Genomic DNA, 19,889 nt, shown 5'->3' on the forward strand with positions numbered 1-19,889 from the left:
CACCACAGATTCAATGCAAAAAACTAAATATATATCTAAAAAATTAAATTACAGTCAGTCAGAAAAAGACAGATCACCCGTTGGACTGGTCAGAATTTTTACTAGCATTTGGCAATCAGGCGAGTACTTTCTGGTGGCAGGACGTTGCCCAATGGTAAAGCGTTCACTTAATTTGCGGTCGGTCTAGGATCAATCCCCATCGGTGGACCCATTGGGTTATTTCTCGTTCCAGCCAGTGCTCCACAACTGGTGTAACAAAGGCTGTGGTATGTACTATCCTGTCTGTGGGATGGTGCATATAAAAGATCCCTTACTGCTAATCAAAAAGAGTAGCCCATGAAGTGGCAGCGGTGTATTTCCTCTCTCAGTATCTGCATGGTCCTTAACCATATGTCCGACGCTATATAACCGTAAATAACATGTGTTGAGTGCGTTGTTAAATTAAAAACATAAATAAATTAAAAAGTACTTTCTGCAGCTCTGTTAACTAACAAAATAAGCAAAATATTCACTCATGTGTAAGCACTTTTTTGAAAATATCTCTGTATACTGTAACATTTTTATTAGAATAAAGATTGTTTTTCACCAACATTAAAATGGAGTTTTCTGAAATAGAAACATATAATTAATAGTTAGGGTTGTGATTTGAGGAAAGTTAGTTATAGAATAATGTACACAACTAACAAAATAAAAAAGAACTTAATTTATTCAATTTATTATTAAAAAAAATTGAGACTATTTTTAAAAATTATTATTCCTTTTATTTTCCTTGTTATAAAAATGTCATACAGAGGTTTTTCTTCACCCATGTGATGAGTTGTTTCTCTCATGTTTATGAAGTTTAGTGTTCATGGCTCAAGATAAAAAGTATTCAAATGCCACCACCATGATACACTATATTTAGCAAATATCATATTTTACTGTTGGTTTATATTAAAATTTTATTCCTGATATATATACATGTATATATATATATGGCATATCTGTAATATTATTAACTTATAAAGTTGTTTGAAATGATGTAACATCATGTAGAATTTCAATATTGTACATGTTTGAGTTACTGTGTTGGAAAAAGGAAGCATGCTTTTGATGGTTGGCATCTACTTATATATTAATAATGAATTGATCATAGTTTCACTGTACTTTATTTGCCTGGTAGACTATGATCACCAACCTCATTACACTCCAACCCTTGTCATCATTACATTTAACATTAATGACATTCTTTGAGCTGAAGTATGTATGACATTGTACTCTTACGACCATTGGTTATCAAAAAATCACAAAAAATAATCTGACATAATTCCTCAAATTCACAGATATTGTCACAAATAAATGTTTAAAGTTGTGAAAAGTTAGTTGAAATTCTTTCCTGGACAGGAGATCTGGCACAAATCTGAACTCGTGCCCAGGATGGACGTGCCTAAACCTTCAGTGCATATGGGCACGTTAACAGAGTTTTCCTTCCTTAGTTCAAAATGTATGGTAGTGTTGATAAAACAGAAACATTGCTTTACTCACAAATGGGCTTGTCGTGTTTAAGGGCAACAGTCTTTCAAATGCATTTTGTTACCAAAAAAAACCCCACACAGATATTTCATCATACTAACAAACGAAACATCAATACAGAACATTCTACTGGAAATTGAAAATCATCTCATTGGTCGTTTGAAGAATTACATTAAATAAATGCCAGTACTAGAGTGGTTTAATAGCTAATGGTCAAAATAACCAAACGAAGAAACTTCTCTGTTATCAGACTGCTTACCTCTGTCATAATCTCTCCAACGAACAACACTCCCTGGTGGGTGATGAAAATGTTTCTTGTATTCAACATCTAAAATAAATGAAATGTTTTAAAATTCTAATCATACTGACATTTTGAACTGAAAGCCAAAGGCATAGCATGTGTATTAGGGCTTAAGCTGGACAACAAAACTAATTATTATAATTACGGTAAGTCCATGTAATTAATCTACTGTATAGCCATGCCACATGGATATATAGAGGATACTCCCCGAGTGTCTTGTGATATCATAATTTATCAGCACGAGTTGATAAAAGTATGAAATCTGAGCATTGCCGAGGATTTTATACTTTTATCAACTAGTGCTGATAAATTATGATATCACAAGACACAAGGGGGTATTCTTTTTATCATCCATTATCATTCTTTTCATTTGCGACAATTGTAAACAACGTCAGTAATGTGGGTTGAATGTCAGCGGTAGACTCGTTAACTAGCAGAACAGCAGTGGCGTGACGTCACTAATGGTAGGTTTAGTGCTGAAACAAACACACAGTGATGTAACAAAACATTTGTCTTGTGATTAAAATTTGACCAATCAGGAGATATCGCAAATTATAGTGCCAGCGATATCTCCTATAAAAGCCTTTAATGGATGATAAATATAGTGTGATCTGTAAATGTGGCAATTCATTAAATAAATAATTAAAAAACCAAAAAAAAACCCAACACCAACCACAAAAAACTAATGAGCTATTTTGCGAGTTTTGTAAAAAAATCTTTCGTCAAATGCTAGTTTCAGTTGGCCAAATAAAATATAACCAAATTTGTAAAAGAAATCTAATAGGAGATGGTCTGTATGAATTACAAATATGTGCAAGCAGGTGAACGGATTAAATAAATAGCAAGCTGTTCAAATCAGTGGTAGATCTACAAATGATACACAATTTTCAAATTAGTTTTGGGGACAATTATTGCATTTCTGGATTTAATTTGGCAAACTCTGCATCACGTAATATATAATAATTATATTCTTTACTAAAATTATATCTAAATACTATAATATGTAAGTCCTTTTTAACATCATTTCTCCACTTTTGATCTGCACTGCAAACACCCAGTTTAGAAAGTTTGTTTGCAAACAACATTACTGAATATAGCAGAGTGCACTGCAGCAATTATAACAAAACCATTTGCCTTCTTTCAGGGGACAAAAATTTGTGTTCGTCTGAAGTAATGTACAATGTCCAAATTAATCAATGTTTTCTGTAATCCTACTGTTGAAGACTCATATGCAAAAAGAATTAAATTTTTTCAAAAAAATCCCACGAAATACTTACATTTCAAAATATACTTCAATGCAATAACTGCATAAAGTCCGACCAAGTTTCTTGAAGAACACTTAATCATCACAGAGTTTTCTGAAATCAGAACACACAATTAATATATTCTAACAATATGGCACCCCATGGCTCATAAACAGCCTAAAATAAATAGGGGCCACAATTCAGGGCAGTTAATATAAGACCTTTTGAAGCTTGACAAAAATGGCAACTTTCCACCATGCAGAAAGGACACTTTTTTTATATTTTTTTCCCCAAGCAAATGTTCCCAAGGTCTACCACACCCAACCTGCTATGCATGGCCCTGCATTCCCAATAAAGCTTTACAGATTTTCGTATTCATGAACACTAATAAATACATGTACATCTAAAACAAACTGACAAAATATATATCAGATCCAGCAATATAATGTAAAGATATACGGAAAATTGCTAATATTACCCCTATACCCAAACAAAAATGCATGCTTGTGGAAAGGTTATCTCAAAGTACTGTAAACCATATTAATATTGCGACGTGTTTTTTTTGCGAATGTATACCTTAGCGCATGTTCGCGACGTGTAAATTTCGCGAACGACCGTTAACAGTTCAAAAAAAAAAAAGTGGATAAAGACAGCTCACTGTAATTGTTATAAAGTTACTGTCTGTAAATCAATATTCTGTTATCCTACATCAAGCAATTGTGCATGGTACAGAGTTTATAGAGGGGACTAGGTCCTACCCACCTCACCTGTATTAGAATCACAACTCACAGCTTCAGTTGTTAACTGTTAACACCCTTTGGTAGATAAAACAATAAACGATTAGTCGCCATCGATTGAAGTTATATAAAACAATTAACGATTAGTCGCCATCAAGGAGAGCTCGTGTATAGGCTGTGCCTGTTGAGTGAATCTTTTTATAATAAATTGAATTATGACTGTATTTTGTTTGTGTTTTTCCTTTATGGTTTACTAGAAAATCGAGACATCACTTTAAGCACACTTCAAACTGGAAAATAGTGCATGCGTATTAATTTCGCGACATAAGGTTGAACGCGAACAACGCGAAATTTATACGCACGCATTTTTTTCGCGGTTTACAGTAAATACAACAACAAAATACCTGCCAAAATTAATATATCTGATCCAGCAATCTAATGTAAACATACAAGGAATATTGCTCATATTACCCAGGGTTTCACATTACGCAGGAATCCTGTGTATTTGACTCTGTATTTACCTAAAATACTCCAAAATAAAATCCGTGTGCGTCATAGTTGACGCAAAATATTTCCGATGTCAATCGATTTTACATTAAACTTTTACATTTTTTTATACATAAAACCCCAACGACTATGAAGTTCAAAACGAAAATAGCCGAGCGGTTTAACTAGTTCCCAACCTCATCAATACGTTTAATGTAACCTAAGTGTAAAAACCAGTGTGGCTGATGTAGCGTGCCAGTCCCTTTGTCTAAATTTAGATCATCGTGGTAACGTCGAATGCGCGGTCTGTATAGAAATATCAACCGCAAATTTTTAGTTAATTATATGTATAGCTTTTTATTTGTTGTTGTATTTTCCCTGCTATCAACTGCTTTTGCATTAAAAAAATACATTTTTAAAAACCTAACGACTACGAAGTTTCAGAATAAATATAGCCGAGCAGCTTAACTGGTTCCCAATCATAACAGTACGTTTAACATAACATAAGTGTAAAAAAAAAACCAGTGTAGCTGTTGTAGTGTACCAGTCCCAGTCTCAATTTAGATCATCGCGACAATGTCAAATGTACGGTCTGTTTTTGTCAAGTTTTTAGTTCGGTCTATATATCCAGGTTTATTTAATATATTTTTGTTATTGTTCTTTATAGTTTTTAATACATTAAGATGGTTGAGCATATCTCGTTGGGGGAGGGGCAAGGGTGACATCCCCCCCCTCCCCACACTTTTCTTGATCCAGTAGCAGCAGCGATGGTTTACATATATATATATATATATATATGTATATATATATATATACACACGTATATATATATATATATGTATATATGTGTATGTATGTGTGTTGATGTGTGTGCGTGCCCCCCCCCCCCCCCCCCCCACTTTTTGCCACCATCCTTCGCCATTGTTATAGTGCAAAAGAAGCCATGTTACAAATCAGGTTAGCATGTAGCCAAAGGGTAAGTTAAAAGAGAGAGAGAGAAAAAAAACACCAAAACATTTAAAAGAAGAAAAACAATGGATATACATGTATATATCATACAGATAGAATAGTGGATATAATATATGCCTGTACTCAAAACAAGACAGTTATTCAGTTAATTGTGTGGATGTCATAGATGACTCCCATTTTTGAATGCATGACTCCCAAAATAAAACCCTGTGAGCCATGATGATTCCCATTCTCCAGATGCTAGGTGGAACCCTGTATTACCCATATATAGTTTCACACCTAATAAAAACAAGCATTCTGAAAAACTGCTAAAGCATTACCGGTACATGTCACCTACCGAACCTAAGCATTTTTGTTATCTCCTATGCTCAAGTACCGTAACTCTATGAAAAAAATTGGTAATTCGCTTAAAAGTCAAACTTTATCTGTAACAGTACATGATAAAGCTATAATTTATGTAACAACATTCCAGCTCAATATCTTGAGGCATTGTGAAAACAAAGTCCTGAAAAACGTTTTTTGCATCAAGGGCCATAACTCTATGTTGGTAAATCACCATCAAAGTCAAACTTAATTGTGAAAAACATATATCTGGGACAGACAGACAGATGGATGGATGGACCCAAAACCTATAGTCCACCAACAGGCTGGGAAATATTAAAATACATCTGAAGAACTATATATTTAACACCTATCAGCACTAGAGTTTAACAGTTACAGCTAATTAAACCACACATGAAGAGCCTCTCTATTATAAAACAGTTTACCTTCTTTGCAACAAACAACACTCCCTGGTGGATCATTAAAATGTTCCTTGCATTTCAAACCTAAAATAAATAAAACAAATTTCCTTGTTTCACAAGTAATATACTTAACCGTGGTGAAAGGAAAAATAATGTTATACTTAAAGTTACAAATCAACATAGAATTTTGTGGTTATTAGTTTTGAACCTGTAGGTAAATGTGAAATATGCCTTAGATTATGAGAAAGAAACTATAGTATAAGCATGTCTTATTTATCAAAATAAACAATCGCACTGAGAAAACTGATATCCTATTGAAATTCATAAGTTAGTATTTCATATTTGAGGTGTCATGGTGTCCACCCTAGATGCATATCCAGTGACACATACATGCCCACCACTGGTTCTCTGCAGTTGCAATTTAGTATGGTTTCAAAGGAAGTGGTCATTTGCATAACCGAGATATAACCTGAATGTAGACAGATGAAACATTATGTAATGATTTTGCAATTTCAACATAAATATTCTGTAACTAAACTTGCCTCTATAAGCATAATATTGACACCAATGGTGTTCTAAGAAGTTTTGTTTAACGACACCACTAAAGCACATTAATTAATTAATCATCGGCTATTGGATGTCAAACATTTGGTAATACGGACTCGTAGTCATCCGAGGAAACCCGCTACATTTTTCCTAATGCAGCAAGGGATCTTTTATATGCACCATCCCACAGACAGGATAGCACATACCATGGCCTTTGGTATACCAGACATGCATGGTGCACTGGCTGGAATGAGAAATAGCACAATGGGCCCAACGATGGGGATCGATCCCAAACTGACTGTGCATCAAGCGAGTGTTTTACCACTGGGCTATGTCCCGCTCCCCAATGGTGTCCTAATGATCCATTATAATAAAAAAGTGATGGGTTAAACTCTATCAATATGATGATAAATTATGAAATTCACAATTCACTGCCACGGAATATGTTCATTGTAATTATTCCTAGTTTACACACGATGCACTGGATGTAAAAGATCTACTGGTAGTTGACTATTCTTAAGAATTGCCCGTTATTTCTTTTAAGTTCATTGTGGGAATGAGCAAAAGTAAATATCTGTAAAATGTATGAATCGGTGAAGGCATTCTCACATAAGATTGCAGATGATTTTTTCTTCATACCCAGATGAATATAAAAGAAATAACAGACAATACTTAGAATTAAATTTAAAAGATACAGTGTACTTGCTAATAATAACACTAAAAATTCATATTTGATTTGGAATTACTTTTTTTTTTTTAAATAATGCTCAGTATGACAAGGTACCAATAAAAAGTGATGTCATTAGATATGTCATTCCCTGAAAATTTTATCTTTTACATTCATCAAGAAATGAACAAACTCACATTGCAATGGCTGGACCAATGGGATGACGCTAAATTGTGATGAATGTAACAGAAATGTAATTATTGCTAAATAAAACATCTTTGATATAAAAAGTGATTTAAATATAGCTAAAGTTAATAATATAATAAGAAAATGCCCTATAATGAAAGTGTGCATAGCCTGTCTTTCTTCTTGACATTTAATACATTACCTTCAGAATCACTCCAATCAGTAAAGTCAGCCCATGGTTCATCATCAGAATAGTCTTCATCTTCAGTATCAAACATAGAATCTACAAAGAAAAACACACACAAATAATATATACAGTAGAATCTTGTTGGCTCGACCTCAGAAGGGTGGAACACACTGCAACGCTCAAACCAAAAACGAAGTCCCAAGTTTTTTGTTCAGTAAACCCTTATATTAACTGCTGATGGGTCGAACACGTCCAGGGTCGATTATAAGCCTTTGCTCGAACTAAATTATCAGTCCCATCTGTTATTAACTATATTTCCCTCAAACTGGTGATCCGTTAAATATTAAATGGGAAACCACCGAAAAGGACAAACTATTGCTACGCTTGCGCAGTTGGTTATTAAAACCTTCGGATTCATTATTTAGGCGGAACGAACTATCGATGAATCGGGGAATCACAACAATAGCCATGCAATTCTTTCTTTATGTTGTTTGTTAGATGGCTATCAGTAATGATCTTTCAGCTAATGTTATGGTAACTGTGAGATGAACCGTGATACCAATCAAACAATTAGTGCACAAACGGGCCTCGGCATAAAGCGTCACTTTGAACACGTCTGCAAGACCAGTTTTAAATGAAACAATGGGCCAGTTAATCAGCTGTCATCACTTCCGCAACCACACATTTAATTAATACCGTCAAGGGCTTCTGCATCACACAATCGGCGTAATTTCTAATAAATTCTTTCACTCAGATATTTGCTATATAACACACTGATGAAATTTTAAAGTTTGCAATTACCAAAACAATATGTATCTAATTCAACTTTCTAACTGATGTTACCAAAATATCCGATGTTAATCGAATGGTTCGGTCAAACTACCTGATAGGACAAACACTTTCTCAAGCACCGATGGGGTTCGAGCCAACGGGATTCAACTATAGATATATATATATCTTATTCCATGAGGGGGAATGCTATATTAAATTTATGAAACGAGTTTGGGAATTATTTCATTCCCCGAGCGAGTTAGGGAGTAGAAACAATTCCCAAATGTGTTTCATAAATTTCATATGGCACTCCTGCGAATGTTATGTTAATTTATTTATTATTCACAAACTATGATTTCGAGCAAATGTTAAATATGATTGTAATTGCTTCATAATCGTCATTAACATTTAGTGATGTCAATTATAGTGACGTGGAATGATGTCAATTTCAGAAACTGCGACTGTCGCAAGCTTGCAGCTGCTATAACGACTTGTGACGTCAGAAGTGTGCCATAACAGTTTTCAAGGTATTAAATTATTATAACCCAGGAAATAAAGATAGCGTGGGGAAAATATGACATTTATGTAACTGTTTATTGTAGACCGTTTGGGCAATAAATAAATAAATAAATATATATACAATGATACACACACACAAAGAGTAGAATATCATTGGCTAGAAATTCTAGTAGAATGCTGAATGGTTGAACATTCTGCTACACCTGAACCAAGCACAAAGTCTTGAACTATTGTTTAAGTAAACCCTTTAATTCTGCATTAAAGGGTAGAATAACACTTGGGTAGAATATTAGCTTTCTTTTGCAAAACAAAAAACTATGCTAGTCCCATCAGAAAAAGATCAGTGTAATAATAATATTTTGGTTGAATAAGTAATCTATTAAATTTTAACAGAGTATTAAATTTGTGTGTGTACAGTGTAACATCTCAAAACTGGATCTTCTGTAAACAACCCCTGCAAATGCCTACGGCAATCGGCAATGCCATGGAGTTTTTCATTCTCCACGGCACTTTTTTTGCTGTGGACTATATGAGAAATTGTTTTTCCCACTGTTTGTTTTTTTGCCTTGGATGTTTTCTTAATTGCAGGGGTTGGGTAAACTGGAATTCAATGTGCTCTAGAAGAGTTGTTAAGTTAAAGTTTGTTTTGTCTAACGACACCACTAGAGCACATTGATTTATTAATCATCGGCTACTGGACGTCAAACATATGGTCATTTATGACACAGTCATAGAGAGGAAACCCGCTATATTTTTTCATTAGTAGCAAGGGATTTTTTATATGCACCATCCCACAGACAGGATAACACATACCACAGCCTTTGATATACCAGTTGTGGTGCAATGGCTGGAACGAGAAATAGTCCAATGGGCTAGAAGTGTTGTTAAAAAAGCCAAACTTTTCAATACAATAAATGAAGGTAAAAATGGAAATTAATTTGAATGCACAAGATATTTGAAATAAAACAAAAGTAAACTACAGAAGAAGTGGAAGCCCTCCTGTTATAAAACCGTTTACCCGCTTCATCATCCGACTTCAGAACATCATGTCGTGGACGATCTTGGAAATGCTCATTACAATCTAAAATAAAACAGAATATAACTGTTATAGATGTTTGTTGGTCATCAAGTAAAAAGCTTTGGCACTTTACTTTGCTCAATAGCATATTCGCTGAATAGCAGAATCGAAACAACCTCAAACGACCTACTTGCCCACCTGCTGTGTACAAATGTGTACGTCAAATCTGTATGTGTAAATCGCTGGCACAAGCTACTGTATAGTCGACAACAATCACTTTTCACACCCTTGTTTTGGCTTCGTACACAATAAATAAAACATATCCAACGGTAATTTTTTGATGTGATATATTTAATAAAAGGTAGTTTTTATTTCTTTCATCTTTTAAAATTTAAACTTAATATGTTGTCCACAATTAAATAAAAACATACCGACCTGTAAACAGCATCGTTTGCTGGTTATAGAATTCTGAAAGGGGTCTAGGTTAGTCGACCAGTTTTTATTTTAATGTGACAAAGCATGGTAATAATATAGCTAATTCTGAATTTGAATGAAATCAGTATTCCAATGATGTCACTTTACATCTCCTTACAATAACACTAAACTGGGTACAGAATGCTGGAAAAATTCCAATGCAAAATTGCTATTGAATTTTTTTTTTTTTAACATTGTTAATGCACCTGGATGTGTTTGAAGAAAATCTTATGATTAAAAAATTGTACCTTTTACGCAATATGGATTTCATATGAAATTACGGTAAGATATGCTATATTTATTGTGTATGAAGCCAAAACAAGGCTGCGAAAAGTGACTGTCATCGACCTTAGAATGGATTGGTTTTATGTCCACACTGTTGATTGTTTACATTAACTGATTGCAATATATTTTGTTGCACGTATCGTAGCTGAAACATGTAGAATATTATTTCCGTAAAAGTCATATTCATATCTTTTTTCTTAGGTAATGCACAGGGCCTTTAAGTCAATACTTTTCTTAACTTTTTACGTCCCTCCGGACTAAGATGAACGCAGTTTGGGACGTCGATGGTAGCATGGGTTCCTGGTGATTCGAGGTACCTAATAATTAAGTATATTAGTATATTTTAAAACTGCTTTGCAATTTTATTATATTAGTTGAAGAAACGTTTTAATTGTTACTTGAACCATAGTTTAATACATTTAAGTTGTAAGAAGCATTCTGAGAGTACTGCTAAAAACAATATATACATGTCCCCTACCGGGCCCAAACAAAATTTTGTATCGCCTAATTTCAAGAGCCATAAATCTGTGAAAAATGGGTAAATTACAGTGAAACTTGATCTGTAACAGTAAATAATAAAGCTATATATAAAATGTCAGCTCAATATATTGAGGTATTGTGAAATAAAAGTATATGGAAAACAACATTTCTTATCTCCTAAATTCATGGGTCATAAGTATGTGAAAAATGTGTAAATTTGACATGAAAACCAAACATGATCTGTAACAGTATATGATAAAACTATACAAAATATTTCAGCTTGGTAGCTTAAGGTATTGTGAAAAAAGGTCTACAAAACTAGATGTGGGACAGATAGACAGACAGACAGACAGACAGACAGACAGAAGGACAGACAGAACCTATAATATTTCCCTCCGAATGGACCAAGCAGGGGACTAAAAGCCTGTATATTATGACAGCATACACAAAGTTCATAAATGGGAGCATAGGCATATGGGCCTCCCATTTTTGTAGCGGGGCAGGTCAGTTTTTGCCCAAATTAAACGAAAATGCCCAAATCTGGATAACAACATTTATTCATATTAGCATTTCTACTAAACAGCTATATACATGGCTGCAAACGAATCACTACACAGTTTTACATGGATTACAACTAATTTTGATGGTAGAATGATGGAAATACATGGTAAAAAGGTCTCAGGTTAGCATATTTTGGCCAAATATTCCCTATCTTCTTTGCTTGAATTTGAGGTTTCGCTCCAGCACTAGGGGGTCAGTTGCCCTCCCCCAATCCCATCTCATAAATGGAAAAGAATAGATGTACTACAAAGTTGAGAAAAACATATAAAATACAAAGCTCAAAGCAGATGTGAGTAATTTCGCCCCACTCTTTATAACGAATAAATGTAAATGTAACTGTAAATATTAAACTAAGGTAAAATAATAAACATGGCTTTAATTATAGAGGTACATATAACAGGATAATACAAGAAAATGTTACAACGGACTACCTTTTCCAATCTTAGCTTTCGCCACAATGCGTTCGGCTTCTTCGTAAAAGCCTTCATCTTCACTATCGGAAGGTAAATCTAGAACAAACCATAAAAATAGGTTTTCAATATTCTATGCATAATATATATCACATTACTGGACATCAAGGAAGGAAATATTTTATTTAACGACGCACTCAACATATTTTTTTTACGGTTATATGGCATCAGACATGGTTAAAGACAAGGTTGTTGGTGTGGTTAATAAGACTGCAATTTACTATATTAGAGGGAAAAAAATTCAATAAAATACTCAAGACCTAAAAAGGATCAAATTTGTTTGTATCGGACCTAAATTTGGAACAAATTTAAATTATTATTACTTGAAAATTGAGAGGGCGCAGCCAATACAAATGAAAACAAAAGTTTTAGTACTCAGCAGCAGTAAGGAAAGGAAACGAAATATTTTATTTATCGATGCACTCAACACATTTTATTTACAGTTATATGGTTAAGGACCACACAGATGTGGACAGAGGAAACCCAGTCGCCACTTCATGGGCTACATTTTTCTATCAAGGGATCTTTTATATGCACCATCCCAAAGACAGGATAACACATACCACAGCCTTTGATATACCAGTCGTGGTGCACTAACTGGAGCGAGAAATAGCCCAATGGGCCCACTGATGGGGATTGATCCCACACCGATCGCACATCAAGCGAGCGCTGTACCACTGGACCATGTCCCGCCCACTCAATCGCGCATGAGGCGAGTGCTGTACCACTGGACTATGTCCCGCCCACTCGATAGCGCATGAGGCGAGCGCTGTACCACTGGACCATGTCCCGCCCACTCGATCGTGCATCAGGCGAGTGCTGTACCACTGAGCTACAGCCTGCCTCGCAGCAGCAGTAAGTGCCACAGTTAAAGTAAGACAGGGCTCACCCTGTTCATTGCCAAATCAGCCAATTGATAATGTTTATGCAAAGTGGCTACAACATTCAGTCTTTGGCTAATACAATTTTCTTTAAATTTAAACATCACCACCAGAGCGCATTAATTTATTAATCATCAGCTATTGGATGTCAATTATTTGGTAATTTTGACATAGTCTTAGAGAGGATATCTACTACCTTGCTCCCCATTAGTAGCAAGAGATCTTTTATATGCACCATCCCACACATGATAGCACATACCACAATCTTTGATGTACCAGTCGTGGTGCACTGGCTGGAACGAGAAATAGCCCAATGGACTCACCGACAGAAATTGACCCCTGCAAATTGACTGCCCATCAAGCAAGTGCTTTAGCACTGGGCTACATCCCGACCCTTTCTTTAAAAATAGCCACATTTTTAATAATTTTCAAGGAAAAACTCTACATATCTGAAAACTGGCTAAATAAAACAAAAATTACTGAGAAAGCCCTGGTAATGGTTAATAGATATTATAAAAAGCCACGTTGAAACCTATATCCGGAAATATTCGGTTAAACATTCAAGTAAGATTAAAACATATACATTAGGTTAAGATGAACATTAATTTAAAAAATATTTTTTTTTAATTAATACAAAAAAATAAATCATTGAATAGCATAGTAATCAAAACATATACATGGCAGTTAAACAGTTAAACAATTATTCTGTGAGTACTGCAATACAGGTCTACTACCAGGCCCAACAAATTTTCTTATGTACTAAGTTAAAGGGACATAACTGTCAAAATGGGTAAATCGCCATGAAAGTAAAACTTAATCTGTAACAGTACATTACATTATTATTAATTTATAAAGATACACCCAAACTTTTAGGTCAATATCTCAAGACATTATAAAACAAAAACATCCAGAAGTTTAATTTTCTTATCACTTGAGTTCAAGGGCCATAACTGTCAAAAATTGGTAAATCGCCATGGAAGTCAAACTTGATTTGTAATAGGGTCTCCACGAGCACAGGCAGTCTAGCTAGACTAGAGTCAATTCACAGGACTTGAGTACCCGTGCAAGGAAGAGTACTCATTTATTTATTTTCATCATTTTGCCATATATGCTTGCCGCTGGTTATATTACAGGGCTATGAGACATAGAGGGAAAAGAAAAGCCAAATGTCACAGTGTGGAATGCAATATGATGGGCCAGTGTATCAATGGCATGATTTGGCATCCATATTCAGCATTGGAATTAAGATCCATAATACTAGTCTACTTTATTCCTTAGTCTCATTATTATCTAGTGTCGGGTACTCGGGTCCGGGTCAAGTTTGACCCTCGCGTACTCAAGTCCAATATTTTGGACTCTTGGAGACCCTAATGGAGGGGAAACAAAAGTTGAATATATGTCATGATTTAGGCATCCATGTTTTTCACTGGAATTAAGATGCATAATGCTATTTTACTTTATTCCTTAGTCTCATTATAAGTGTCGGGTACTCGGGTCCGGGTTGAGTTAGACCCTAGAGTGCTCGAGTCCAATATTTTGGAGGCCCTAAACCTTAACAGTACATGATAAAAGTATACACAATATCTCAAGGCATTGTGGGAAAAAACATTGGGAAAGCTATATGTGGGACAGATGGACGGACTTAAGGACGGAGATGAAACCTATAGTCCCCTCCAGTTGGACCGGTAAGACTAACAAAATAATAACTTACAATGTTTACTTGGAAATGCTCTTCCAAGAATACTGTTGTGTCCCAGGCAGTTACCTAAAAAATAAAATAAAATCCATGTTTATAATACCATATCAAACTCATTTCTTATATACAGAGCTACATGTAGATGGTCAGCATGGAATGTGATGAAAGAGTTTATTTATTAATTAAACAATTAAAACGATGTTTAAAGTTAAATACATGTGTATCAAAATAGCGATAAGACAAAGCATTTATAGTTCATGCTGTAAGAGTTAAAGTTAGTTTTGATGTATTAATCACTGGCTATTTGATGTCAAACATTTGGTAATTTTGACATAATAGTTGTAGAGAGGAAACCCGCTACAGTTTTTACCATGCTGTAAGAAATGAATTAAGACTAAAGCAGAGATTCCAGAGGGTATGAAGTGTAAACTTACGTACACTAAAATCTCGAAAATTAATACATAAATTTTTATAATTTTTAGAAAGATTAAAGTATGAGAACTGCTGTTTAAAATGTGTGAAAGTACATGAAATCGTGTGTTCAAACCCATAACCACCTAATAGGGGCACTTTTTTTGTTTTTTTAACATACCCTCAAATTATTTTCTGGCAAAAAACTTGCACGATAAACAACTAGTGGGGCGGGATTTAGCTCATTCGGTTGAGTGCTCGCCTGAGGTGCTTGCATCACAGGATCGAACCACCTCAGTGAATCAATTCAACTGATTGGGTTTTTTATCATTCCAACCAGTGTACGAACCACAACTGTGCTTTCCTGTCTGTGAGAAAGTGAATATAAAATATCCCGTGCTACTAATGGAAAAATGTAGAAGTTTCCTCAGAGGCCTGTGTCAGAATTACCAAACATCTGACTTGTACATGTATATCAAAGTACATGGTATGTGCTGTCCTGTCTGTGGAAAAGTGTCTATATAATATCCATTGCTGCTAATTGAAAAATAGTGCTTTTCCTCTAAGACTACAAGTTAAAAATTATCAAAATTATCAAATGTTTAATATCCAATAGCCGACGATTAATAAATCATTCTGCTCAAGTGGTGTCGTTTAAACAAAATATATGTTTTAAAACTTGGGTCTTGTTTAACACCACCACTAGAGCACACTGATTAATTAATCATCGGCTATTGGATGTGAAACAATTGGTAATTCTGACATGTAGTCATCAAATGAAACCCGCTACATTTTTCCTAATGCAGAAAGGGATCTTTTACATGCATTTTCCCACAGACAGGAAAGCACATACCACAGCCTTTGACCAGTTGTGGTGCATTGGTTGGACAAACGTTTTAACCCAACTCATATAATTATATCTATAATATGAACTTTACTGTATACAACCCATCACATTTTTCTCAAGAATTAATCCAGAATATATGCATTTATTTATTTACATTTAATTCATGAAGAACAAATTTGTTTACATCTTAATGTCAACTTTGAGCATTTTAATTTATGCTAAAAGATTATGCCAAAATATAGATTTTCTGAAAAACTATTTTATTGTTATTCAAATCATATAACATAACATAATCCTGTCCTAATATATCATAACCGGCAGTAAAAATAAATATGCCGCACAACAGATTTATTTACTACTAACCCACCTTTATACTTTATGTGAATTTGTTCAGCTGGTTTTTTTACCCGTTGCATGTTCATCCTATTTTATGTTGAAATAAAGTTATCACAATAAAGGCAGGCCTATGTGCCATCTGTTATAGTGTGACTTTTTAAAGTTTTGATCTCTAATATTGAAATAATGCTTTTAAAGGCTGACAAAAGCAAAACAGAAAGTAAATTGTTAATTGTATACATACCATTACTATTATTATCTCACAATGGACTTTGTAATTTAGTCTACCTAATACCATTGTGTTAACAGTTGGAAGTTGATAACCCCAGTACAGTGTTTGGTTTGTTTACCGACACCACTGGAGCACATTGATTAATTAATCATCGGCTACATTTTACCTCTCCTCCCCCCCCCCCCCCCCCCGTACAGTGAGTCATTTAAAGAATTAAAGGTCAAACCCTAGTTCCCCACCCCCACCTGCTACCGACTTGGTCCCTCTCACCCCTCCCCACCTTTCCTGTCTTGTGCCCATGACAGGCGTGCGCTACAACAGCTTGTTCTGAATGTGCACGTAAAACCCTATGACCTGACCTGACCTAAACCCTAGTACCCAGTACTTTATTGATCCAAGGGGCAGGGGATCTAGCTCAGTCGGTAGAACACTTGTCTAGTATGTCAAAGGTTGTGGTATGTGCTGTCCTATCTGTTGGAAAGTGCATATAAAAGATCCCTTGCTACTAATGGAAAAATGTAGTGGCTTTATTCTCTGAGACTATATGTCAGAATTACCAAACATTTGACATTCAATAGCCAATTATTAATAAATCAATGAACTCTAGTGGTGTTGTTAAACAAAACAAAATTTAACTTATTTAAATTTTTCCAAGGTGCTTGGAATTATAGGCATCAATTAATTTGATTTCTAACACACCCGTTGGTAAGAACATCCTTCGTTATTTTTGACAATACGTATGGTGTTAACACACATACAATTGTACGTCCGATAACATGCCAATGACAACCTTCAAAACTTTCCTCGCCATTTTAAATTTGCTAAATAGTGGGAAGCAAGCAAAGTATTGACTTATGTGCGCACTGCACTGCACAGGGGGGAGAGAGAGAGAGAGAGAGAGAGAGAGAGAGAGAGAGAGAGAGAGAGAGAATTCCTACTGGTCTGGCATTGCATACCTATTTTCTGTGGGACGTGGGTTTTTGCTTCTTTTTTTTATATTCCGATTAAATGTATTTAATATGTATTTTAGCAGATGAAACAGCTGTTAGTTAAAAGCATGTTACCATGGCAGCAAACACAGAAGAATCTTTTAAAATTCATTTCTTGCTTTAGCCAGTGCACCACGACTGGTATATCAAAGACCGTGGTATGTGCTATCCTGTGTGGGATGGTGCATATAATAGATCCCTTGCTACTAATGGAAAAATGTAGCGGGTGTCAAAATGGTCATGTTTGATATCCAATAGCTGATGTTTAATAAATCAATGTGCTCTAGTGGTGTCGTTAAACAAAACAAACTTTTAAAACCCATGTGGTTTTTTTTTTACTTACCTGCCTGAGACATAATCTTGCTATATTTTATGTTGGACAGCAAGGTTATATCTGGAAATAAATAAGATATAGTCTTAAAAAAAGTAGGGAAATTTAAAATGCAAATGTCATTACCAATGATTGGAACAAAGATCAGCTTTTAAAAATTAGTGCCTAGGAAAGAACGTCCATGGCTGCACAACCTGACACTCAAAGACATACAGCCGAAAATGTGCAGGTGTAACAAGCAGTAGCCCCACACACGTGGGAGGGAGGCATCCGCGATTTTGACACTTCACAGAGCGGTCAATAAATCTGTTTGAGTGATTACTACTTTCATTATCAATTAACCTTTATTCTTTGGATTATGCATTGTTAGTCTTTGAATTTGTGATGCAGCGTCTACAACATGAGGAACTCCTTATGGCTACTGGCATGCTTCAAACTGGTAGAATTCAGCGTGATGTAGCCAAAATGTTCAATGTTTTGCCGTATGTGATCTGCAGACTATGGAACAGATACCAGCCTCAAGTTCAGCTGGCACATGTTTTGCTAACGTTCAGGAACTATTTGATTGCCATACTAACACCCACCCTTCCCCATCCGCCAGCTTCACAACCTCGTGATACCTGCTTGATTTGACACTGTGTAAGCAACATGCAGAGTGAACATTTGAGCTGGTGTATGAGGTAATCCCGAACATTAATCTTATATTGGCAGCTGGCAGATCGAGTGTTTGCAAACTAAAAATAAACGGGGGCCATAATTCTGTGAAAAATGGGTAAGTTGTTGGGAAAGGTGAACTTGATCAGTAACAGAAGTTGATAAAGCTTTATACAAAATTTCATCTCAATATTTTCAGGCACTGCAAAAGAGAAGTCTGGAAAATATATTTTTGTATCTCCTAAATTTAAGGGCCATAACTCAGTGAAAAATGTGTAAATTGCCACTGAAGTCAAACCATCTGTACAGATACATGAAAAAGCTATACACATTTCAGTTCAATATCTCACGGCATTATAAAAAAAAACACATCCAGAAAAATATATTTGAGACAGACAGAGAGAAGGACGGAGATAAAACCTATAATCCCCTCATGTTGGACAGGTAGGGGACTAACAAGCATTCTGAGAGTACTGCTAAAACAATACAAGACACTTACCGGTCATCATAGTTCAAGGGCCATAACTCTGTAAAACATGGATAAATTCATGAGTTATGGCCCTTGAATAAATTATGAAAGTCAACATATCAAAACATTATCTTGGAAACCTTGACCTTTCGGGTCTAGACAGAGACATGCACTTTCTTTGTGTGGTTTGGTTTTCTATGTTTTGTCATTAACAAATTCACTTGGGAACAGGGTTGTCAGAAAGGTTAATACAACAATGTGTCATTGTCTACAACAGTTAAAGCGGCAATGTCTGGTTTCAATCGTATACAATCAAGTTCTAAGTTCAAATACAAGCATAGCTGCACTTTTAATTCACTCGCGAGTTGTTGTCATTAACGCATATCGTCAAATGCTTACTAGCCTACGGTGGCTGATTTCCGCCAAACAAACTTACAACTTTTTAGTACGGCGTTATAACGCCATATACAGCATTATAATGCCCTATACAGCGTTATAACGCCTTATTTTACGGCATTACAACGCTCTAATTTAGGGCTTTGTAATGCCGTAAAATAAGGCGTTATAACGCTGTATAGGGCATTATAATGCTGTATATGGCGTTATAAGGCCGTACTAAAAAGTTGCAATCTTATATTATGTTTACCCACACCTTCCTACCACAAATAAATACTTTTAGTACGGCGTTTTAATGCCGTAATAGGGCATTATAACGTCGTTATTACAGCGTTATAATGCCCTCTTACGGCGTTATAATGCACTATTACTGCATTACAACGCCTTATTTTACGGCATATTAACGCCATAATTTACGGCGTGAATTCGCTATAATAGTGTAGGGGCATATGTAGTTAAAATAGGTACCGTGGGAAATTCATGTTAATTTT

The 19,889-nt window shown here is 35.2% G+C and overlaps 1 protein-coding gene across 8 annotated transcripts in view; it reads right to left on the reverse strand.

Moving 5' to 3' along the window:
• Positions 1 to 19,889, reverse strand: part of LOC121380107 — a 76,457-nt gene that overhangs the window by 18,741 nt on the left and 37,827 nt on the right. For 6 of the 8 annotated variants that reach the window (XM_041508877.1, XM_041508876.1, XM_041508875.1 and 3 more), the window contains 9 exons: positions 17,892 to 17,942; positions 14,749 to 14,802; positions 12,118 to 12,195; positions 9,887 to 9,949; positions 7,594 to 7,674; positions 6,017 to 6,076; positions 3,091 to 3,171; positions 1,772 to 1,840; positions 517 to 606 (listed from right to left, as the gene is read on the reverse strand). In XM_041508877.1, coding sequence (XP_041364811.1) covers positions 517 to 606; positions 1,772 to 1,840; positions 3,091 to 3,171; positions 6,017 to 6,076; positions 7,594 to 7,674; positions 9,887 to 9,949; positions 12,118 to 12,195; positions 14,749 to 14,802; positions 17,892 to 17,904 — 589 coding nt within the window. In that variant the 5' untranslated portion in view covers positions 17,905 to 17,942. The remainder of the gene's footprint in view (positions 1 to 516; positions 607 to 1,771; positions 1,841 to 3,090; positions 3,172 to 6,016; positions 6,077 to 7,593; positions 7,675 to 9,886; positions 9,950 to 12,117; positions 12,196 to 14,748; positions 14,803 to 17,891; positions 17,943 to 19,889) is intronic. The other 2 variants (XM_041508878.1, XM_041508879.1) reach the window with 2 other exon arrangements.

The sequence above is a fragment of the Gigantopelta aegis genome, chromosome 8 (genome assembly GCF_016097555.1).
Source record: "Gigantopelta aegis isolate Gae_Host chromosome 8, Gae_host_genome, whole genome shotgun sequence".
Lineage (NCBI taxonomy): Eukaryota > Metazoa > Mollusca > Gastropoda > Neomphalida > Peltospiridae > Gigantopelta > Gigantopelta aegis.